This window comes from Agelaius tricolor, unplaced genomic scaffold (genome assembly GCF_023055355.1).
Source record: "Agelaius tricolor isolate 1412-34295 unplaced genomic scaffold, bAgeTri1.0.p SCAF_67, whole genome shotgun sequence".
Lineage (NCBI taxonomy): Eukaryota > Metazoa > Chordata > Aves > Passeriformes > Icteridae > Agelaius > Agelaius tricolor.
The window spans coordinates 916,777-942,007 of NW_027269327.1; the positions used below are offsets into that span (position 1 = coordinate 916,777).

The 25,231-nt window shown below is 44.1% G+C and overlaps 1 protein-coding gene across 3 annotated transcripts in view; it reads right to left on the reverse strand.

Annotated features, from left to right (window-relative positions):
- The window catches only part of NELL1 (neural EGFL like 1), a 318,623-nt gene extending 293,723 nt beyond the window's left edge, over window positions 1-24,900 (reverse strand). For 2 of the 3 annotated variants that reach the window (XM_071417121.1, XM_071417122.1), the window contains exons 1-2: window positions 24,686-24,876; window positions 20,561-20,689 (exon numbers count right to left, since the gene is read on the reverse strand). In XM_071417121.1, coding sequence (XP_071273222.1) covers window positions 20,561-20,689; window positions 24,686-24,734 — 178 coding nt within the window. In that variant the 5' untranslated portion in view covers window positions 24,735-24,876. Of the gene's footprint in view, window positions 1-20,560; window positions 20,690-24,685 lie in introns of all 3 variants that reach the window. The other variant, XM_071417123.1, reaches the window with a different exon arrangement.
- Window positions 24,901-25,231: the final 331 nt, after the last annotated feature.

The window sequence follows — 25,231 nt, forward strand, 5'->3', positions numbered from 1 at the left end:
ATAGAAGATAAGTAAATAAAGGAAGTATAGAATGTAATCTTATCCCCTAAAGAGTTGGTTGAGGGGAACTGGAATCAGTTGGCTACTGCGAGGACAAGGAAGAGTCAGTGCCTAGAGGAGCTGCCTATGAAACGCTGGCAATATGGAACCCTTGCAGTGTAATGACAATAGAACTCTTGTAATATAATGGCAACATGCCACCTTGCCTTGTCCTGGATGCCCTGTGCTCCGAGAGCCCATTCAGCCCCCACAGCCCTGCCAAGCCAAAAAGAGCTCCAGGAGGAAGCAGCAGCCAGGGCTGCCCTGCCACAGGGGCTCAGCACCCACAGCACCCTGAGCCACACAGAGTGATCTCACCCACACTGGAAGTACTCCCAACACTCACCAGTAGCACGTTCAAAAGAAGTCTCAAATCTAGGGGGGTTTTCACTTCCCCATAAAACCAAAGGAATGGCGATGCTGCTCTGGGGGCAGTGATGTTGGGCCAGACTTTACCTCACTCATACAAACCATTCACACATTTCAGGGCACACTAACCCTAAATGCCAAATGGAATTAGGTACAATAATGTGAAAAATGCATGTATTTTATGATTGGCTTTTTGCAAATATTAAAATGAATGTTAAATGTGTTGTGTTAGAAAGTGATGCTGTATTAATTCTCTTAAGTACTGTGTTAAATATAGTTTTAGGTTATAAAAAATGTTCAAATAGAAACTGTGCTATGTAGGATACTTTTTTTACAGAAAGGACTCGCACTGTGATAGCAGCCACAGGACACCTGAATCTTTCAGAGAAAGAGAATTTATTGCTCCATTATCAGAAGAAACGAACTTCTTCCCGCCTCGAAGGTGCTGTTAGGATTGAGAGGAAGAAGCTGACACTGCCCAGACAGAATCCTGTGTTTGAATGGAATTTATGCATCATGGATGAGGTGTATGAATATGCAACAGGCTGTTGCTTTTAAGGGTTAATCCTCTGTTAACGTGGGTCCTTTTTCGGGCTCGTGCTGCCCAGAAAAGGTACCCGGACATCCATAACTCTTTGTCTCTATTGTCTCATATTGTCCTAATCCAAATTGTCCAAATTATTATTAATTGCATTACTATTTTTATAACCATTTTATTACTATTAAACATTTAAAATTTTAAAAACAAGTGATTGGCGTTTTTCACAATAAGTCAGGATCAGCATCAGTCCTCACCCCACATGATTTAGACCCTCAAGTCACATCTTCGTGTGTGGATTCAACACTCTTTGCATCACCTGCTCTAGCAACTCAAAATTAAACCTCAGGCTTCTGCCATTTGTAACCCTGAACACATCAGAAACCCCAGTTAGGAGAAATTCAGGAGTTGGCATCAGCTCCATTAATTAAGTGTAATAAAATCACCACCACACAGAAGGAGAAAAAATGAGTTAGAGAAGGAACAGGACAATGCTAGGAAAGAAAGCAAAGGTCTTGCCAAGCCTCCTTTGACAGTGGCAACAATCCACAGCACAAAGGGAAATACATGACCATTTGGGATAGAATTTTAAGTGATGAGAAATGTGCACCAGTTGTTAAAAGCCACATACCAATCCATCTGGAGAATAATTTTTCTTTAATAGATGCTTCCATTAGCGGAAAAATACTAAAATTCACTTCTGAATCAACTCATTTTCTAAAGCAATAGGTACATTTTATCATTCACTAGCCTGCTTGAATACCTTTTACTTCCCTTGGCAGAGAACATACTGCAGAACACATTGCTTTATTGGGAACCTCAATCATTTTTAAAGCTATTTGCTTCAACATGCTTTCATTAGAACCATTGAACAGTCACTCTGGACAAGCAAGTAGAAATTAATCCTGCAACGGCAGAAAATCCAGATTTAAGCTATAGCAATTAAAGAATTGAATGTTACAGTTTTTTTGCTTTTACCTTGCTATAGGCAAAATCAAATAAAACGAAAACTGTATTTAAAAAAACAAAACAAACAGAAAATCATCCTGGTGCCCCACTTTTTCTTAAGTCACCAGCTTTACAAAAATGAGACCAAGATTAGAAGGATGATCCAAAACTAGCAACACTCAGTGTAGGCAGTCCCTAACACTTGCTGAGGATGAAAACACACAACAGCATCACAAAAACATTCTTGTTCACTGAAGCAGGTGCTTCACCAAAGCCTCTGAGTCAAGTGGGATCCAATGCACCAACCCCCTTCCTGCACACTGGTCTCACAAAACATCTTTTGAAGAACTGGTAAAAAACACAAAAAACCACAAAAAAAACCCACAAACACCAACAGTGCAAAACACTAGTGATAAATGCCCATTCCCACTCACTTCCACCCTTCTAAAAGCACTCCTCAGTCCACACAAGTCACAAACAGATACAAAAATCCCCAGAAGGATGATAACACTAATTATGGGGATCATCTCCAAAAAGAATCATTTCACTGCCAAGCAGAGAAATGCTTCAGGTACTTGACCCTGCCTACCTACCAAGGGCAAAATGTAGATGTCTGCAGATACCACCAATTTTTTGGTTTGAGCTATGGGGATAAATTCACATAAATTTCTCTTGATATGCTAAGAAAATAGAAGACTTCACCTGCCAGCAACCCAAAAGAGAGGGGTCAAAACACCTCCCCCTTCTCTGAAAATCTCTGCTACCAGGGAGCACCAAAGAGGGCATGATGTATTCTCATAAGCACGTCTCTGCTTCTGAGCATGAAAAGACACTGTAAATGTTTTTGCCTTGCTAGCTCCACTCAGAGTCAGTAATAAACAGTAGGAAATCATGTTCAACAGCACAGCTTCCTAAATTATGATTATTCATTGTAAATCACTTTTTACATGTTGCTTCAAACAGTGTTTCTCAAGAATAAGATCCGTCTGCAGTGAAATGCTTGGTGATTTTAATATGCAAGCCTCCTACAGAGATGATGTCTCATTTTAATTATTGTTTCGGTTTAATGGGTTTTCATTAAATTAGAGGATGGAGCAATTACCAGGGTGAACTGCTAATGTCACAAAGGTAAGTTCCCATGACTATACAGCAAAAGCAGTTCCACTAGAGAAGGTGGAAAAATAGTGTTATTCCATGTAAACTCTGCTTTTGCATCATGCCAAACTACCCCTGGCTATACGTGCTCATTTATTGCTGTCATTTTGATAAACATGTTTGTAAACTACTTTACAAATAGGTCTCCCCTAACAAAATTCACCCAGTGTTTAAAATTATATATGCACCTATAAATAAAAATCCTTTCAGGAAGCCACTGCAAACCCAGCCCTAAAACTCCAGTTGCCAGGAGCAGGAGAATTTTGAGTCACTGAAATCAAACAGAGAATACTTATCAAATCATAGTTTCTCCTCAACCACTAATTTAGCTGATTTAGTGGCTTAGTATCACACTCTTCACTTCTTGAAAATTGCCTTGACTTGAGCACCAGCTAGAGTGACCACACTCATGCTAATTAAGTAGATGTCAGAGAGTCTTAAGTCCTTTGTTTGCTTTATCAGCGTCTCAAACTGCACCGGTGCAGAAGAGATGAGAATCTTCACTCCATGTTTCAGAAGGCTGATTTATTATTTTATGATATATATTGTATTAAAAGAAAATGATATACTGAAACTATACTAAAGAAAGAGAAAGGAGACATGAGAAGGCTAGCAAAGAATGATTATAGAAAACCTGTGACTGACCAGAGTCCTGACACAGCTGGCTGTGATTGGCCATTAATTAAAAACAATTCACATGGAACCAATCAAAGATGCACCTGTTGATAAACCATCTCCAGACCACATTCCACAGCCAGCAGATAGTTATTGTTTACATTTCTTTTCTGAGGCTTCTCAGCTCCTCAGGAGAAAAGTCCTAGCAGAAGGATTTCCATAAAATATGTCAGTGACAGCAGCCAGCCAAAGGTGCCTGACGTGGCTGGGCAAGCACAGCAGCAGATTTCCTGTATCCAGCAAATTCCCATGGGCCTCCTTCCTCCAGGGCTTCCTCCTTGGCTTTTCCACCCACAGAGGCAGAAAGAGCAAGGGAAGCACTGGAAGGAAAGCAAGGGAAGCTCTCCAGCAGCACAAGGAGAAGCAGCAGCCTGGTTCCACTCGAAGGCCAGCTGAGGACTGGCACTGTCACCAACCCAAGTGGCTGCCATGGACCAACATCAGACACCTGCAGGCAGCCAAGGGCCTCGGAACAGCTTTCCTGCTGTCACCAGCAGCCACCACTGTGCTCAGGCTACACTTCACCTGTTGCTCAAGGCAGCCACTTGAACCTTATTTCAAGTATTTTAAGCAGCTGCTGAGCTCGTCTTCTCAAGTAGGCTCCGTTCCTTCCTCAAGGGATTCATGCTGAAATCAAGACTGTTTACAAATGGTTGATCCCTTAAATTAAACACTTTGTTGAAATGCTCCAGAAGTTCACTATCACTAAAAGCACATAATCTGCTCTTAAATCATGTGAGTTAAATCAAATTACATGTGTTGTCAGTTAATTAGTTCAGGAGTCGCTGATTGTATCAACTTTCCCACTGCTTACCTATATTAGATAAGGTTATCGTGTTACTGTTCCTGTAAAGATTGCTCTTTGCCAATTTGTAAAATAACATTTTAACAGAAAGAACGTGGACTTACACCAGCAACACTGTGAACAGAGCCAGTAGCAACACTGGGAAAATTCAGGAATTGCCAAGAACCATTCCCAGGGTGCTATCCATTTTGCTGGAGTAATACCGGCCATTCCAAGGACCTATTTCAAGAATATACTAAATACTAATGTCACACACAAAATAATGAGCCACTCAAAAATATGGCTTCATGAAAAAGCAAGATAAACAGTTTTTTCCTCCCCTTCTACAAAGCATTTTTAAATATGCTTGAAGTCACACAAAAATATTAGAGATTACTTTTAAAAAATTATAATATATACCAAAACTTGACAAAAGACAATCTGCATTTGTTTAAAGGAAACTTAAGATGGCACCAGAAGGTGAGGAACCCCTAGAACTAAAAATCAGAAACAGGAGACAAGTTTTGCAAAAAACTACTAATTGTAGGTTTGGTCTTATTTCCTCCCATTATAACTCCATGTGTGTTTGTAATCCAGAAATAAAATATAAAGTTAACAGAAGAGAGAGACAGATCCACACTTTGAGCAGTAGGTAATAATTCTGATTTCTCATTTAGCACTATTCTTTCTTCCAGGTAATAACAAATACTGATCCAATAATGGCAACAATGTTTAGAAAAAAAAAACCACAAGTACTTCTGAAGTGCTTTATGATTCCTAAGTTTTCTATGAATTTAACAGATACAATCAACAAATAACCCATTTCAACAAAATTTTAAGATCCAGATTCCACAGGAGCAGGAAACAAGGAGAATGCTAAGTTACTCTGACTTTGTTGAAAATCCCAGTCTAACTTCAGCAAAGCCATACAGAAATTAAAATTTGCCTCCCTGGTGAAAACCTGCACTCTAAAATGTGTAAATCAAAATACTACTTGAAATAGTTCATTAAAAGGGAAGTTTCAGCTAAGCAGAAATCTGACTTGGTTTCTTCACTGTGGAGAGAGGTTACTATCCTAATGCAGCTAACAGACCTGGGTACACCCACACACAGGTTTTAATTTCCAGTCATTTTATCACATGAATAATCCAACTAAAGGCAATGAAATTATCCTTGGAGTTGGAAGCAAGCATATGCTGAAGTGCTCTCTTGGTTCACAAACTCTCAAAGACTTGACAGTCTAAATAGTTTTTTAATTACTTTTAAAGCATAGGTCATGTATTGCTAAAAAGTTACGATTTCAGGGGTTTTTTTATACTCTATAAATGATTTATACAAGCATTAAACAGCACATGTTTCATGAACTAATTCTCCCTTTTGTTTTCTTACCCCGAGGAAAAAAATCACTTCCATGTTATTGCTAAAGCAAATTAAATCCTGGGTGTCTGTTTTATTTATTAACTGCATGATAATAACATGAGGCATAATACATTTGTGAGAGCCCTTCTCTACTGAAGTATAATTTCTGCTGTCAGCCTCTTTATGTTTATATTCAATATTCTAGATGTCTTTGTTTCTTGGAACGTACATAGGCACACATTTATATTTTCTCCCAAAATAAATATAAATGCTATTGGTGAAATGTTTCACAACACCCACAACAAAGATCCATAAATAACTAACATACTTAGTCATTCTCCAGGAGTTTTACATGATTTGAGATTTGATAATTTCTTTTAAAAAGTCACAATAATAACTGTTTTATCTTTTTACACCATAATTATGATTTGGACCATTGCTTTTCTTATTTCACCCAAGCATACCACAACTCATGAATAAAATATGACAACTTTGATAGCATCCATTGCTGTGGGTTCATCCGTAACAGGAAACGTGATTGGGGTACTAAGAGCTCCCTTTTCTCCATAAGCCTTTGTTTCTGAAAATAAGCTTTTATTTAAATAGAAATGCCTCATGTCCCTCCTCTTCTGCCTTTCTTGCTGTTAGCAGTAACACCAGCAATAATGTTTACTTTTATTTTTAATGATCACATTTTGAAGAGATTAGCATGGCACGAAGCAAGGTGGGCAGTATATCCCATCTGAAAGCTGCCATTCACAAGACATCAAAAAATATTAAAAGCATGCCAGTATCAGAGAACAAAAAGCTAAAGCAGAGGACATGACTTAGATATGAGAGAAATATGAGCAAAACTCTTCTTTTTCTGGCTCCATAATTATTTACAATAAAGGAAACCTAAATACCTAAATTTCTTCCACTATTTCCCAAACAAGATCACTGTAACTAATACTGCAGGGTCCTCCTACCCCAGCTTGTCAGTACATTCCCTGAAAAGGAAGGTTGGGATAAATGCAACACATGAGGTTTCCAAATCATCAGCATTTACCAAATTATTCTACAAATGTCATGTTTTAAGGCTGTGCTGCTTGGCTTTGGAAACAGCATGATGAGCATCTGTGGAGACCTCCACAGACCACGAACAATCATGACACATACACACACAAATCCCACTCCCCTCCCACACATCTTGGCTTTGTTTTCCCCAGGAAGAGGCTTTAAAGTTTCAGAATTATTCACAATGAGCTGAAGTAGAGAGAGAGAAACAGAGGCAGATATGAATGCCATCTGTAGCCAGTCCATCTTAGAAGCAACAAGTATTTAAACTCCAAGGTCCAGTTCTTGTATGTGTTTCGCTCTAAAACGATCTTTATGTTCTGTATATCTTCATGTCACATTCCAGTTCGCAAAAAGTTTTTAAAAAATGAAAATAAAGACGTAAAAGAAGGGGGCTACACAATTCAGAACTAAGCTTTACAGCACAAATTGATCTCCTCTGGGAGTGTCTGTTCCCACAGATGCCAAATGGAAACCTCACAGCTTCAGAGGAGGAGTCACCTGGATGTGCAAGGGAAGACAGACCCTAAAACAGCCCCAGCAGCTGCAGTGATCCTGTACAATTTGTCCTATTTACAGTACAGGGACCCACAGCGAGCTCCATTGTAATTTAAGAAATGTTGCCACAAAGGAGGGAGGATGAGGGACAGAAAAACTGTAATGAGAGGCTTTTAGGAAGCAAAACCAATTCTGAGCTGCTGGACTTACTGCTCTAAAATAGTGATTCACAGATCCCTGTCATCAGAATTACAGGACCAGCTATGTTATTTTAGCAGATATGCAACCTATAACTAAGGATATCATCCCATGTTGGAGTGGGCATCAGGCACCAAAATCAATTTTTGCCCATTCTATTAAAAAAATAAAAACCTAATACTCTCTGTATCTTTGAATAGGCCAAAAAAAGCAAGACAATCACATGATATAACACCATAAAACCAGCATAGTATGACATGAATACTTTGTGCCATTTATGTGGTGAAAATGAAAAAAATAACAGAAAAAACATCCCCCCTCGTGTATCATTTATACACCCACACCACAGGTGGCAGGATTGTTCTAGAATTTGGCACAGAAGAAGTAGGTTGAGGTCTCAAGTAGCATCTAATCTTTATTCTTGATAGACAGTTCCAAGAGAGCAGGATTTTTCATCACAGGAAATGGTCCATTCCTGGCTCCTTCATTAGGTCTGGCTGTCTATGCCTTTGTGTACTTCTTTAAGGTACAAAATCTTAAAAAGAAAACTCGTGAAAGTAATTACAAATAACACCACTTCCTTTTAGGCAAAAGATGTCGCTGTGTTTAGAAGTAATTTAATCAAGTAGGCCAAATGTAAATATTTTGCTCAGTTATTAACAAGTTCCTACTAAAACTGGTTTAAAATTTAAGATATCACCACCCTTGGGCTCAAAATACACAATAATAGGCCGCTTTGTTTCACTGCCTACAGTAAGAACCCAATTCTTGAGCAGTGCTTTTCCCATCCTCTGCATTTCAAGCAGCTGTAGCTCAGCAGTGCCCTACAAATGCTCCAGTTCTGCCCTCTTTTGATGCAGCATCTGTCCAGCAAACCAGAGCTGCATATGAGGGGCAGGATTCTTCACCCAGGACCACTCAGGCACTTGCCCCAAGGCAGCAGAGCTCAGGTGCCAACCCTGCTTCACCCCAGCTTCCCACAGCTCTGACCAGCACCTGGGCCCATCTGACAAGATGCTATAGAATATTCCTCCTCCATTTTAATGCTTGTTTAATAAACAAGGAGCTAATTACAGGATGGTGTGACTGAAGAGTACCCATTTGCCAAAATCTTTGCATGGAAAAGACAGTTTTTGTCATCATCTTATTTTGATGAGGATACAAGAAACTCAAACTGTTAGTCCTGCTTTTATCTCAGTTACTTTCACTGTAAGGACCACGTGGTGTAGAACACCCTTAGCAGCAGTATCAGAAACTAATTTCTGCATCCCCCCTCAGCCCATTAAAGAGTAAAGAGCTTGTCTTCCTTTTCTGCTTATCTTCATGACAGGACTTTGTCAACAGGTTGCCAGAAGCATTCAAGGCTTTTAGCACACTCCAGAAGTACTTATCCCACTTCCCCTCTGTACTTCCCATCGTGGCAAATGAAGATAGATAAGCAGCACAATTATTGTCTCCCAGGAAAGCAAAAATAACTGTCAAGGACAGAGGCAATATGTGCTCAGAACTCTCTCCTAATCATGACAGACATGATGGGAAATCCAAAAAATGTCAAGTAACAGAAGGCAGCATGACAGCATTCAGGATGGGGGAGGGGGAAAAGGTAGAAGTAGAAATTGGTCACTGTTGTTTAATGTGACTAGGTTTCTATTTTAGTCTACACTTGCTTGGAAGCAGGGGGCAAGGGTGTTTTAAACAAAGAAATGCTGAAGGAGAAACTCTGAAATTATTCACAAGCTATACTTTCATATCAATATGTTGGATAAATTTTACACCTGGACCGGTTTCTAACATAATTCAGACATTAAACAAGAAACAGCCAAGACAGGATGGATATATAAGAGTATTTTAAAAACTACCTCTGGGAACTAACAAAATTAATAGCATTTTATGTACCTTTGAAGCATCAAAGCATTGTTTAATAATTATGTCTCAAGTGATCTTTAATTTCCTCCACTGAAGATGATTCATCTCACTCAACCCTTCCTAGCTCATTGGATTCAATTGCAGATTCTTTCTGTGTTCTGAAAATGGTTTTTGCAATGGAAAGTAGCCTCACTTAGACTAACCATTAAATTGAAAGAAAAAAATTTGTATTGTGTATACAAAACAAAAGATTAGCTATATTAAAAGATTAGTTATATTAATATATATATATATAATTTATAAGTTAGGCAGATGTCTGAATTAAAGTATCACAGGAAATCCTTGCTCAACCCTCTGGGGATGAATATTCCAAAACCTTTCTTAATTACAGCATCCCACAGCCAGTGATCACAGGTCACAGTCAGTGCACAAAGGAAAGAACAAAGAGGAAAAACTAACAAACAAGGATCTTAAGTGTTGCTTCATCTTTACTGTTCAGGACTCACCTTGAACAGTAAATCCACCATATCCAAATCCTTCTCTGAAGGCAGAACACACCAAGCTAATTACTCCAGCACAGTACTTGAGCCTGCTACAAATATTAGTGAATTCTCTGTAACACTGTTGGAGGAATGGGCAGTTTTACAGCAAAAGTAAGGTTCTAATTCACTAACACAAACCCCCACATTCTCCAAGCTGCATCCTCCAAAGACACTTGTGAAATCTCAGTACACATCAGGGGTACTTTACAGCAACCCCAAATCTAAACTTGCTGTGCTTTTCCTGATTATGCTGCCTTAATGCTGCCTGTAGAAAAAGCAAACCTTCACCTAATCCTGCTCTCCTGGCCCAGGACTGCAGACTTTGTGTTTCCCATCCAGCCACAGCCCCGTGCCCCTCTCTCCAGGTTGCTTCTCCAGCTGCTGGGCACAGCCCCCTTTACTCTGCACCTCTCCCCACCATGCCTCAAGTTAAAGTCCTTGTGTTATGAATTCGAACGAGGCCAGATTTTGAGAAGGAAACAGGCTCTTGTTTATCAAAACAAACTACAGAGGACGGGGAGTTTGAGATAAGCCCCAGCTCCCACACAACAACCCAAAGATAACAACGTGTCCCAAACACGCTGGGTTCTCCCCCAGACAGTAGATCCTTCAGAAGGAGAAGAACCCCAAACCCACCTGAAGCCCTCATTTTATAACCCCTCTCAAGTCCAGGATTGGTGGGTTTGGATCCGTGCATTCACCTCCCACCCCCACCAAACCCTGGACCTCCCCGCCCCAGGACCCACAACAAACACCCATCAACTCACCCCAAAACAGCAATTCCCAACCCAGCCCCAAGTCAACACAAATGGAACACCATTTACAACACTGGCATTGTCCTCATCACAATTTGCCATCAGCTGCTTCCTCCTTGGCCCCCAGCTCCTCCACAGAGCTCTCCCTCACCTCTCCCCTCCTCTGAGGCCATTTGTGGCCCTGCCTGTCAGATCTCACCTCATCCCCTGCTCCCCCTGCCAGAGCTCACCTTCCCTTGCACATCCAGGTGACTCCTCCTCTGAAGCTGTGAGGTTTCCATTTGGCATCTGTGGGAACAGACACTCCCAGAGGAGATCAATTTGTGCTGTAAAGCTTAGTTCTGAATTGTGTAGCCCCCTTCTTTTTATGTCTTTATTTTCATTTTTTAAAAACTTTTTGCGAACTGGAATGTGACATGAAGATATACAGAGCATAAAGATCACTTTAGAGCGAAACATATACAAGAACTGGACCTTGGAGTTTAAATACCTATTGCTTCTAAGATGGACTGGCTACAGATGGCATTCATATCTGCCTCTGTTTCTCCTCTTTTCCCCCTGTGCCCAGCACCAGCCTGGGTCCTGCTGGCTCCCAGGGGAACCTGCCCATCCCAACCACGTCCTTGTCACTCACACACTCACTCCTTGCTCCTACACTGTGGGAACCCACAAAATCAGAGGGTTTTGGGAAAGCTGCAAAAGGCAGGCCTCAGAGACAGCAGAACTGTGATTAGAGCTGAGCAGCAGCCATGAGATTGGGCAGCAGAAAAATTATTTAAACTGTAGAAAAGCAAGGGCAACTAGAACAATGGTCTGTGTATTAATGCTTGTCTAGAATAACTCCCTAAGCTACAGAAAAGTTTATCTAGTGAGATATTAGGAAGTTTGAAGCTTAATAATGGAGCTCTGTGCATTGTGTTTTAAGGCTCACAAGCAGGTATTGTATTTGAAATAAGCAAGCATTGTTTAACCAAAGGTACCTGTGCTTATAGTGGTTGGATGGAACTACTGTCAATGTGCTTTTGCTTTGTGTGATTGGGCAAAAAGCTTATAAAGTGAGTTGTAGCATTAAGTTCTTGGTCTGCTGCCTGGGCTGTGAGCTGGTGGCATCTTCCCATTGTCATAACCATGGAATGAGAGTGATGCTGGAAAATCAAACAGCTCAAGGCACGTTCCCAGCAGTCCTGTCCTGTTGGTGATTTGTACACAAACCCCGGCTGGTGATGCCGCACCTCCAGCTTTGAGTCCCCCTCACCCCCAGCTCCTACAGAGGGAAGGGCTGCGAAGCAGGGAAGGAAGGAAGGGGTGAGGAGCAGGACAAGCACTCAAGGCCCCAAGAAGAGCTCAATCCTGCTGCTGGACACAAGCCCAGAAACCATCTCCAGCAGGGAAGTCCCACTTCCCTCCATCCTGCCGGGTGCAGGCAGCCCAGGTGTTGGCATCCTCTTTAAATCCTTATTTTAGCAGTGCTTCACAGACTCTGACAAAGGGCTAACACCTCTGTCAGCACTCCAGGACGGTGGGCAGCTGCCATGGCTTCTAAGGACCAGGCTGGAGCTGGGAAACACAGGGGAACACCTCCAGGGATGAGTGTGGAGCACCAGTGAGGATCCCACTCTCCAAAGGATGGGCTGGGCCCTGTTGCTAACAGCCCCCCAAGCCTCCATCACAGGGACAGACAGACACTGGCAGAAGAGGTGTCCATGAGTGCCTGCAGAACCAGCCCTGAAAGCAGATGAGCTCTGAGTAAAGCACCAATTCTGCCATGCCCAGATGAGAGGGGGATTCTCAGAAGGGTAAAGCACCAATTCTGCCATGCCCAGATGAGAGGGGGATTCTCAGAAGGGTAAAGCACCAATTCTGCCATGCCCAGATGAGAGGGGGATTCTCAGAAGGATAAAGCACCAATTCTGCAATGCCCAGATGAGAGGGGGATTCTCAGAAGGGTAAAGCACCAATTCTGCCATGCCCAGGGGAGAGGGGGATACCTCAGTGGACAGCCAGGAGGAAGAGCCCAAATGAAGCAGCACAGAATGCTGCCACACCTGAATGTTACCACAGGATGGGGCAAGAGGCTGATCCACACCTCAAGGTGTTTTTACTGACAAATACAAAGGGTTTTTACCTGATGGAAGCTGCCTCTCCTTCATGAACTCATGACCCTTGCACTGTTGGAAAGGGATTATTATTTCTATTTTTTTTTTCACCAGGTATTGCCCACCATCACTTGAAGCCTAGGACAGGCAACATGGGGTAAAACCCCAAATTAACCCCCCCCTTACAGGAAGCAGAGCAGGCCTGCACAGTGTGGCACATCAATGGCAAAATACCTCGCGCTGACCTTTAAAAAATAAAATAAAAGCTCGCAGGTTCAAGGAGCTTGCAGAGTTTCCACAGAGATAAAGCTCTGGTGAGCTGCAGGACACCTCTGTGAGGGGACACACTGCTGGTTCTGGCCAGCCCCACGCCCAGGCCAGCAGCACCTCAGGCAAAGTGGACTTTAAAAGGGGAAAAAACAAAATCTCATCCAGCTGGAGGGGGGGCAGCTGCACAGACACACACCCAAGTGCCAGTGGGCAAGACCTGGTGAAAAAAAAATAAAAATAAAAACAGCCATTCCTTTCCAACAGTGCAAGGGTCATCAGCTGCTCTGCCAAGTGTCCCAAAGCAGGAGGGGGTTGCCCCAAAAACCCTGGTGTTCCCACCAGAGGGGATATTTGGATGCACCACCATGGGAAGGTACCAGAGCTGCTCTCTCCCATGACACCTGAAGGCAGAGCTAAGATTTCCAGCCACCATGTTGTGCCTTCCTAATTTTTCTGCTGCTGTAAGATTTGTGCTCTGTAAAAACAATACTGCTGATATTTAATATTTGCCATAAAGGTAGCAGGAGAGATCCCACAAAAAGCAATGACTCTTGTCTCATTATCTCACGTAAAGAGGGACTGACGCCTGCATTCCAAAATTAAAGTTTATCTCTCCTGCCCACTGCAGACCTCCCACCCCCTGCCCCAGGAAGGGCAATGGCAAGTTTCCTCCCTGAGCTGTTCTCTGCTCCCTCTCACCCAGCCCCTGGCTCTGTCCTGAGCCCTGCAGCTCCCACACCTTGCACATCACGCTGCCATAACAGAGTTTAACACTTGGAGAGGAGTCCAACCCTGGCCACAGCACCCAGGCCATGGGACTGAGGGTGAGAAGCTCAGCCCTGTGACCGTGTTCACAGGGGTCCCAGGATGAGGGAAGAGACGAGGATCTGACTCCATGTTCCAGAAGGCTGATTTATTATCTTATGATATATATTACATTAAAAGTATACTAAAGAATAGAAGAAAAGGTTTCATCAGAAGGCCAGCTAAGAATAGAAAGGAATAAAATTATAACAAAGCTTCTGTGTCAGACAGAGTCTGAGCCAGCTGACTGTGATTGGCCATTGATTAGAAACAACCACATGAGCCCAATCCCAGATGCACCTGTTGCATTCCACAGCAGCAGATAACCATTGGTTACATTTTGTTCCTGAGGCCTCTCAGCTTCTCAGGAGGAAAAATCCTAAAAAAAGGATTTTTTCATAAAAGATGTCTGTGACACAGCACACTGGCCCTGGGATTCAGTGAGCACAGCTCAGTGCTGAGCTGCTGCCCCAAAAGCATTGCCAGGGCACAAGAAGCATTTCCTGAAGACTGCCCCACCAGAGACAGAGGTATTTTGTTCTGATAAAAAGGGGTGTGTGCTTATCCCACCTCCCCTCTACACTCCTGATGACAAGATCAATTTAGGCAGTTGTTCTTATCCACCAGCCTAAAACACAGCAAAGCTGGCCAGCATCCAAACCTCTTTCAGTTCAGCACTGCAAAACCTGACTGAAATTCCTGGAGTGGAATCTGGAAACACTTCCACTCTCTAAGTGAGGAATTAGTCTTAAAAAAGCCAGGATTTGTACAACACTGAAGGAAAACACCAACAGAGAGGAGTGCACTTCTTCTGGAAGCTCCAGGGTCTCCTGGGACTCACCTCCACCCGCCTTGGAAGTGCAGCTTTGATCTCTCTTTTGGCCTGAAGCAGGACAGTCCTTTTTTTCCAGGAACTCAACAAGTTTCGCTCTTTTTCTCACAAAAACATTGCCTTTCTCTACGCTTTAAGGCACTTGTTATTCTTTCACCTTTCCTGTAGGAGCCACGAGAGTACAGAAAAGCACTCAGCAGTGTCTGGCACAAAGTGGGAAAAAGGAGCATGACTGAACCCTGTGCTGCAGCAGCTCCAGGCCAGGTGTTTCTCTTAAATCCAGTGGCTGTGTAATACAAGTCAAGAAATGGTCAAGAACAAAGCACTGCAGATCTCCAGACTTTGAACAGTACTCAGTGGTTTCTTTTGCTGAGTGCTAAACATAGTACATGTAGTAAAAAGACCATTCCTAATTTAAAGGCTAAGTAGAAAAATAGTGCCAGATTGCCAGTAAAGGAAACAGCAAAGCCTTAATAAACTTTCAGGGCTGGGGGGGGACTGTTATGTAAATAAAGCCTTAAGGGCTTTAAGTCTCTGTTAACTCCAAAGAGACGTTGCAGGAAGAATTAAAAAGAAATAGGCATAGCTGACAGGTTGTAAAGGGAATAAAATCTCACTTCCACAACACAAACTGAGCATGGAACGAAAGTCAGACTGGTTAAAGTAATCCCATCATTTAACAGCTAGGCTAAAAACTGGTCCCAGTCTACCCAGAAACAGGGTGACCAGTTTTGCCTTATTTTTGCCCCCTTTTGCCTTAGTTATCATCAGATAACTAAGGTTTCCTCTGCTACTGAATTCAAGATGCTGGTAAGCCAAAGTCAGCACAAGCCCTGCTTCCCTGGTATCTGAAACAGGGAACAGGGCTGAGCCCCAGCAAGGGAGCCATAGCTCAGGGTTTCTTAATGCACTATTTACAATATTTACTATTTGCATTAATTGTATTATCTACAGTTTACAGTATAATCCTGTTCTGATCCTGTTCATCTCTCATGCCTGTAAGACACCATTTGTAGATCTCTTACATTCCATGTTTGTCAGATGTTATTGTAAGGCACATTATTAGGTGAAAAGTTCGTCTTTTCAGTATATTTCTTTGAGGCAGATTTTCCACCCAGCCCCACAACCATTTCCTTGACTTCCCTGGCCTCCTAGCTGAAGATGTGGGTCAGACATTAGGGTCTTGGGTGCCCCATTGCCCAAAAGCACCTATCAAGAATCTCCACTCACCCTCCTTTGCCCTTTCATGCTAGAGCAAATCATCTGCCCACCAAGACATCCTCTCCCATGTTTGTGTGTGAAAGTTAATAAAAGACAAATAATTAAGACACCAGAATGTTATGGATCTTAAGAATCAGACTGTTTGCAGAATTGCAATTATGAGTTCTATATCTACATTTCCTCTAATGCACATTGTCAGCACTTACACTGCTCTGGTTTTTTACTTCCTCATCCCCCTTTCACAGAGAATGGAACTGAAAAATTCAAATAATGGAACTGATCAATCAAAAATCCAGCTGAAATACTCTAACAATCAAAGCCCATGCCCAGCAGGACAACTCAGATGACTACACTTAATTATAGGTTTCTATGCTTTTCTGAATTAGGAACAGATTTGCTTGCCCAAAGGCAACCCACATCTCTCAATTGCCACTTTGGTTCTACCATGCTGTCACACAATTTGCAACAGAGCTGAATTTGTTTCTTAGCCTATAAATCTGTTTCACTCAGAAATCTGAGGTTTGGCTGTTCATACCAATATTATTAAAAAATCAGAATACTCCACCAGCTTTACTGGGATGGTCTCAGACTGAAATCACAAACTCGTCAATGAAAATTCTTTCTGCATCTTCTCTAGGATAAATTAATAATGACACCACTCCTCAGAAACTCTGTAATAAAGAGTATGTCATTTACTGTAAGAGAGCTATCACTGATGAAAAGTCAAATTAAAAATAATATTTTCCCCTTTTTTTGTGCATATTTTCATATCACCCCCCTTTTCCATTTCAAGAATGCTCAAAACTTACAGAGCTTTCTCTTTCAAATAGTTTAATTCACAAAAAAAAATAATTGCTTAGGAGAAGATTCCATATTTTCCTGAACTTACCCTGGACACAAAACTGTCTGGATTGGGGAAAAAATTACCATTTCTCTACCTCCAAGATGCAAACTTGCTGGAACACTCTCAGTTTGAACAGCTCCAGTATAGCCATTTTAGAAAATTCATCTCACAAGACAGAAAATGTTCCACAGGGAGCTTTTACGTAAGCTCAGAGCCCCCATACACGCTGTCAAAGGCGGCAGGCAAAACTGCCACTGTGAAAATGTGGTAAGGACTAACCAGAGCAGAGCTGTGCTGAAAGCACCACACCTTCCACCTGGAATAGCTGCTCCAAGAGGATACAGTCATTTTGAAACTCAGTGCTAACTTCCAGGCTCTCTCTCCTCTGCGAGTGTGTCACGGTTTGAGGCTGGTGCAATGCCAGTGAATGCCCCCATGAGAATACATTCTCCCTGGTGTCTGCTGTGAGATGGGACCAGGAATAGAGCAAAGCAGGCTCCAGCTTAGGAATAAAGAAGAGAAAACTTTATTAACCTACAACCACATGTAAAAAGAAACACACAGAAAGAATGAAAACCTTCCAAAAACATTTCTTCCTCCTCCCACCAAATTTCCAATACATCTGTCTCTCAGATCACCAGCTCTCAGTCCATCACCACCCTTTAGATAATCAATTCTCAGCTCATCAAGGAGAGAGGAGTCCCTCTTGTGCCATGGCTTCCCCTGGAAACACAGTTGAGACCTCGTGTGTTTCCTGTCACACGTGGCACCGCCTGGAGATCATTTGCCATCGTGACATCTTCCTTCCATGCCCAGTGCTCTCACCACTGCACATGCACCAGAGCTGCTTCTAGGGTTCCCCTTTTAAGGGTGCTTTGTCCAGTTCCAAAAAAGCACAGTGTCTCACTTTTGGGACACCTGTCCCCCCCCAAATTCACCCCCTGGGGCCGAGGGGTGTCAGGAACAGAGATCTTCTCCTCCACTGAAGATGGAGGGCACCACCACCCTCCTCACCCGTTGTCTCTGTCCATGCACTCCTTCACATAACATCACTGAACTCTCTTGTCTCTGAGCCATTGCCTCCCCCCCAGATGCAGTCTCTTGTCACAGGAAAAATGGTTCTGTCCATGGCTATACAAGAAAAGTCCAGCCAAAGGCCACTCCATCACCTCCTCCCTCCCAAGATTCTTTTCCACTTCTCTCGTGGCCCATTTCCTCTTATCTCATCTCTATCTCTCTTCTCATTCAGCTCCAGGAGGATCAGCATTTGTAAGGTTTCCATTCATCCATCATCATCAAAAGGGTTAAAAATCTCAGGCTCTGCCTGTCCAGAACTCCCAAGGCTGCCCTGCGTCCCCCCTTCTCCTCGGCCGGCCGTGCTATCCAATTTCAAGGTGGCACAGGCACAGGCTGGCTCTCTCCCTCTCTGTCTCTCTCTCCTGGGAGAGCTGCCCGATGCCTCTCAGTGCTCCTCCACCCTTCCATCCTCAGGGCCAGCCAGGCAGGGCAGCTCTGAACCTTTCACCCACCAGAATTAAGAGAAAGTTTTCCTGGGAGTTCTCTGCTTTTAACCCCTGTGTTCTCAGAGGCGTATCCATGTCCCCAGTGGCCACGCCAGGTGCCAATATTCAAATCTGAGCACCTACTGGTTTGACCACAGCATCCCAAAAAACCTCACTTCCTCTCAAACCATAACAGTGTCATGTTGGACCAGCGGTTTGTTTGTGGATCTCTGTGGAATAAAGTATTACTTCTGTCTTAGACATAGCAATCTCCCATACACTCCAAGTTCCATCCTGGTTTTACTGTATGGCAAGATAAAAATCCAAATTGAGTAGAGTATCTCCTGGTTCCAGCCAAAGGACATGGCCCACAGCCAGACTGTAGCTGTAAAGTCACCTCTGCTACTGAAAGGGAATCCCTACAGCTGCCAACACACTGCTGACATTTAACAAGCAACAGATAGGAACAAGAAGGGAAGAAGACAACAGGGCAGCTTCAGATTCCATCCCAGCTGACAGCAAAGGCCTTCAGTCTTCTCACAACCCAAGGGCTGATGAGCTTTACCAAAGAGAGTCACTTTCCTGAGCCACCTTCCAGGAAGTTTTACACTAGAGGCTTTACTCAAAAAGAGAGCTATTCCTGTGAGCATTAGCAAAAAGCATTTCTGTTCTGGGAATTAAAACAAGCTTTATGTACCTAACTACAGTCTTCAAATTATTTATTCATTTCATACTGTGAATGTTTGTTTATTGCTTCCCATGAGCATCTATCTTTCAGCATATCCATTCACATGGATTTTGTAAGTCCCACCTTTCTTACACCAGTCCTAAGTTCCCAAATTACAAATGGACAAAAGAACAGAATATCCAAAACATCTTCACCATTAACATTTCAAAGCTACTTTCAGTATCAGTGGTCTCAATCCAAGTCCTGACAAACACATCTCAGACTTCTTCCCTACAGCTCTGACCACCAGTCTGTGAAAACTCACATTGCAACTCATCAGTGTGGTTGCAATTAACTGCATGAAATAGCACTTGGAATCATTAACATATTTAGGCCACTGCAGTCCTTAGAGGATTGACTATAATGTATTATTTGTCCATAATACACAAACCTGGACTCAGGGTATCAAGAGAAAAAAAACTGATATCTTTAAATGAAAAGAATCAATGCTGCTCTTTTGGGCAATAATTTGGGAATCAGTGAAAATTAAGCTGCTTGTTGTATCATAAAAGACAGAAAACAACTCCTGAGGTGGTCTCCAGAAGCAGCTCTGCTCTGACTCCTAGACTGGCCTTGGCCAGATAAAGAATGAAGCAAGATTGCAGACCCACTTCCCTGCACTGCAGATCCAGAACTGAAGCTGAATGAGATCATAATCATTTGCCTCTAAAAACAGCTACAGAAGACAGATAAGAAAAAGGGTCTTCAACATTGACTAAAGCACAGTAAAGAAGAAACATAGGAAGCCTCCACAATAAAAATGTTTCCAATAGTGCCTTAAAATTCACATGTTAATCTCAAATCATATAAATGTCTTTCCTGCCTAATTAGCATATTGTAGCAACTCAGTGCTTCCACCCCATGGGACACTGTCCCTTAATCTAGACCTTACCTAAATACATTGAAAAACTACATCCAGAATCTCACTCAGTAAAAATACAAAAGAAAAAACCCAACATAATTTTCAAACACTTCACAAACTTTACGTTAGAATACTTAATGAAGGGGGAAAAAAACCACAAAGTGACTTATCTTGCCCTTGACTTAAACACAAAAGCATTCTATTTGGCCCCCTTAGCAGTTTTCACAACGTTGATTAAAGATTTGCTACATTACCAATCAGTGTTAACACATGAAATGCCTTCTCATAGTTACTCAGCTTTAGCTGTGTGCCTCTCTGCATGTATATGACCATAGAGAAAAAACCCACAAGTCCACCCATTGGAACTACTCTGACATATTTAATGAGAAATAAATATCAGGGAGTATTGAAAACACACCCAAAATTCCCTTGCCACTACCTGACAGCACACACACACACAAAATAGCATCTGTATTTCAAGAACTAATTCCAAGAAACAGACATAAAAGAAAGCAATAATTAGGTAAGACCACCATTACAGGGAGCCCTTTAAGCATCAAAGCTGTCCTGAGCTCATGCAGACAGAAGCAAGATAAGAAAGCAGAGGATGTTTCTCTCACCTTGGAATAAGAAGGCTTTGCTGGCATTGTGTAGTCCTGACACTTGTGTTACCCCCAGGGTTGTATTCACCAGATCCAGCTCTGTGATGATATCAATTTGTAAGCCAGGATCCATTCCAAATCCTACAGCTGTTGGAGGCAGAGAGAGTTAGATCAATTTTTATTTCAAATCAGGTAATGGAAAGAATAGAGAAGAATATCTAGCACAGACATTTCTAGTGCCTTCCCACTCACACACACAGAGTACACAGTAATTACTTATAAGACAGTAACTGAGAGGCAGGAAAGAGAAGATATTCTATTCCAAGTCTTTCAATTAAGCTATTTCCTTCCCAGAGATTTTACTGTGCACATGTTAAAACATTCTAGAGCTGATACATTTATCCAGTATCTTCAAAAGGTTCAAGAGTAACAAATAAAGAAAAGCATAACCACCTAGGCAAAACCATGAGAGAGATTTGCAGCATTCATCTGTTGGCCACATGATTTCCAGGGAGATGTAAGGGCTGAAAACTCCTCTCACATTTCCTGCCTGGCTGTGACCAACTGAGCAGGCCCACAGTTCATCACCTAAACCCAATCCCTTTTCCCAAGTGGACCAAAGGAGCATGGAGCAGATGTGGAAGCAGGGCAAAGAGCACCCTCCTGTAGGCTAAGAGCCTTTAGGTGGCTCACCAAGGTATTTGCCACTGCCTCTGCTGCTGCCAAAGCCCACATTCACTCACCCCAGCCAGCTGCAGCACCCCTGGGCTGCAGGAGCACCTGCTGGGAAAGCAGAAATCTAAACCTGAAATTCATAACAGGCTTGTGCCCAGGAAAAGCCTGGGTACCCCTCAATCTACCTGGTGGGATTGACATAAAAGACACAGACTCCAAAAGTTTGAAAATGCTGTGTGGAAGAGTGCAGGGCAACATGATGGTTAGCACACCAAATTCATCAAAGATAGCTCATTTTTCCTAGGGATGGGAAGAGAGCAGCCTGCCCTCAGTGTTTCTCTCAACACAGCAGGAAGAGTGACATGAGATCTGTGCCTGAGACACAGGTCAAATAGCTCGTGTGGAATCCAAACACTTTCCTAATTACATTTTTCACTAACATCATTAGTAACAGGCTCCAAGAATGAAATCCTGACACAGCTGAAGTCAATGCTAAAAGTCCCATTGACTTCCATGGAGCAAGGACATTACCTGTAAAGCACGTCCAGATTGATTTCCACTAAGTAGACTTCACATTCAGGTCTAAATTGATTGATTTGTTATTCCAGGACTATACTTCTGGATCATTTAAGCAGCAAGTACTCTAGTTTGATTCTTTGAAAGGCTCTGAGAAATTACTGAGGTGTACAGAATGAACAAGAAGTTACATACACTACTCATAAATCTTCTGTACTCCAGAACTTTGTCTTTTCCTCAAGGATGAAACGTTGATGGAATAACATGTTGTGCTAACATAGAGGATTCTGCTCCACAAGGGACAGAGCATTAAAAAATACTGAAAATACAGCTTAGGAGGTCTCTAGCAACCTTACTCTACAAGGAAAATTAAGATCTAGAGGCATTTGATGGAACTGAAGCTCCAAGAGTGCTGACACATCCACACACACAGTGCTTACATAAGGATATGGGGATAAACACATTTTTGTAGAAAATTGGAATTGGGACAATATTAGCGAACCCAGATAAACTCCTCCAAAGGTAAAAACTTCCCAGATCATCAGCAACTTCATCAGGCTTTTTGTACTATCTTTGACTTCCACTGTAGGCACTCAGGCACTGAATGACCACAAGTGACAACATCCACACTGGTGGACTAAAAACACCTCCCCCTCCTGGAATAAAGACCAGAACCAAAACAATAAATGACTTGTTGTTCTTCTAAGGTTTCCATTGAGCACAAAAGCAGCACAATGTAAATTGTGTGAATTTACCTACCAGCAAAGCCAAGTGTTTGCTGTCCCTGTGAGAAACAGAGTATGCTGTCCCTCATTAGAAAGGGCTTACATCTATTCAAATCAGCAGTAATCTACTGATATGAAGGGAGGTCAAGTAGGTACTAAAACTTGCTCAACAGAAAGGACAAACTGTGTTCAGTAAGACAAATCTCAAACCCATTAAAGTAAGTGAAAGCTCTGTCACAGCCATCAACAGGGTGGGGACAGAAACCACAGCGAGCAAGGGTAGGCACTCCCATAAATCACAGTGGCTCCACTGCTCTATTAAAGCTGTTTATTCCACCCTGAATACCCAGGGCTCAACAAGTATACATCACTGTATACTTCAGGCTTCAATTTATGCCAGCAAAGGATCCTGTGTGACAGCTTCAGTGTGTTCTCGTCCAGCTTTTAAAATACTTTTGAAAACAGAGACCGTTTCTTATGTCACAGTAACTATTTAGCAAGAGCCTACACTGCTTTAAATACCTAGTCATTTTCCTGAGCTGGGTCTTCAAACGGCAGCAGGCACTCGAATGCCGAGTTAATAATTAATAAACAACAAATCAGCAGCCTCAGTATGATAAGCAAGTCTCCTTTTCCCCTGTGGTCTCCCCCAGTCTATCAGAAAGATACCACATGCATATCAACCACACTTGCATCTAGCATTTCATGCTGTCTCTCTCCAGTGGAACAAGTAGCTGGAAATGCCATCTCTTTCTAAAGTAAAAATTAAGCATCAGGCAGTCTGCTCTCGCTGGAGAGCTGTGCAATGCCTGGGCCCGATTCTGGATGATGTTGGTTTCAATTCCTATTTAAAGTAATTGGGCCATTCCCCTTAAATCAGTGGCTTACACAAGCAACAGTCCAAGTGCTTCAGGCAGGTGGGCGGGAGTAGAAATCATCTCAGGACTTGGTGGATTCAGCCCAATGTGAACTGAAGGCACTACAGTAGATTAGAGGATTAAGCCATATAATTATGAATGATGTCACTAGGAAATCCCTAAAAGAAATTAATTCTGCCTTACAGCTCTGACAGCTTTTATTCTCTGCTTCTGCCTTTATCACTTACACCCAAGCACCAGCAATCATGCCATGCTCCATCTAGCTAATGTGCAGCCATGCAACATATGCAGCACATTTATAACGCCCTCGACATGTGCAACCTGCTGTCTGGGGATGGAAAAACTTTTCCTTAAAGCACACTCAACACAATCAAGCCATTTGCACGTACCCACGTGAATCAGTAAAATAGTAAAGAAGAGGTTCTAGAACAGGCATTTTGCTCTCTCCTCTCACAACTTCGATGGCAATTGTTGCACACAGAGAACTTTCCAAGTAGCAGAGTTTTGGGTCCCTGCTGACCATTTAAAATCTCCGTATGCACTATCAGGGGTAACACCACTATGAAAGGGACGGGCAGTATTTTCTTCCAACTGTTTTTATGCCGCATCTCTCTGTAGATTTTGATGAGCTTATAATTACTATAAGAATTTAATTACAAAACATTAATTCCTTTGCATTTTGATAATTGTGCCGGGTGGTTTCCCTGAGAACAGCTAGAAAGCAGAAAGGAGAAACGTGTCCCTCAGCAGCTCCAGCCGAGGAGGAGCGCTACGCGGGGACCAAGAACAAAGCCTTCGCAAGGAACAAGAAGCGCTACTCGGGTCGCGCAAGGCTGGAGAGACAGCGGAGCCGGCTGGAATAACGCGCTGCCAGCCGCATCACGCCCATAGCGCCGCGCCCCGCGCCCGGCACCGCGGGCAGCACCGCGGGCAGCACCGCGGACAGCACCGCCCGGGCACGGGCACGGACCCGGATCCTCGCCGGCCGCCGCTCCGTTCCCGGTCCCCGCGGGGCTCAGCCCGCTCGCCGCTCTCGCAAAACTTTCCCACGCCCGCCCCCGGCCCCCGCGCAGCGCCCGCCCCACAGAGCCCCGAGCCCGGCTGCGCCCCGCGGAGCCCCGAGCCCGGCCCGCCCGGCGCGGCACGGCACGGTGGGGGATGCCCGGCCCCGCACGGCCGGGGCGGCTCCCGCTGCCACCGCCGCCGCCGCCTCTCCGCAAAGTTTCCGCCCGCCACCGGCGCGCCCCGGGCGGCGGCCCCGGCCCTCGCTCCCCGGGGAGGCGGCCGGGGCGGACCCCAACCCCGCCACGGAACCCAGCCCCGCTACGGACCCCGGCTCGGCCCCTCACCTGCCCCGGCGGCGGCCGCACACGCCCAGAGGAGCAGGAGGAGACCCATCGGCGCGGCGCGGGCGGCGGCGCCCGCTCGCTCCCTCCCCGGCCGCCGGCAGCTGCTGCGGAGCCGCACCGAGCCCAGCGGAGCCGAGCGCAGCCTCCGACGCGCGGAGCGGCTCCGGCAGGAGGCGGCGGCGGCTCCGCCCGCTGCCCAGGCGCGGCCCCGACGCCCCCGCAGCGGGGGCTCCCCGCCCGCCCCCCGCCGTGACGCGCACCGGCCCCCCCGGGCCTCGCCAGCGCCGCCGCCCGGCCACGGCCGCGCTCCGAGCGGAGCGGCCCCGGGCCGGGAACCCCACACCGCAAACCGGGCCCGCTCCCATAACGGGAACCCCCAGGCCGGGAACCCCGCACTGCAAACCGGGCCCGCTCCCATAACGGGAACCCCCAGGCCGGGAGCCCCGCACCGCAAACCGGGCCCGCTCCCGCAACGGGAACCCCCGGGCCGGGAGCCGCGCACTGCAAACCGGGCCCGCTCCCATAACGGGAACCCCCAGGCCGGGA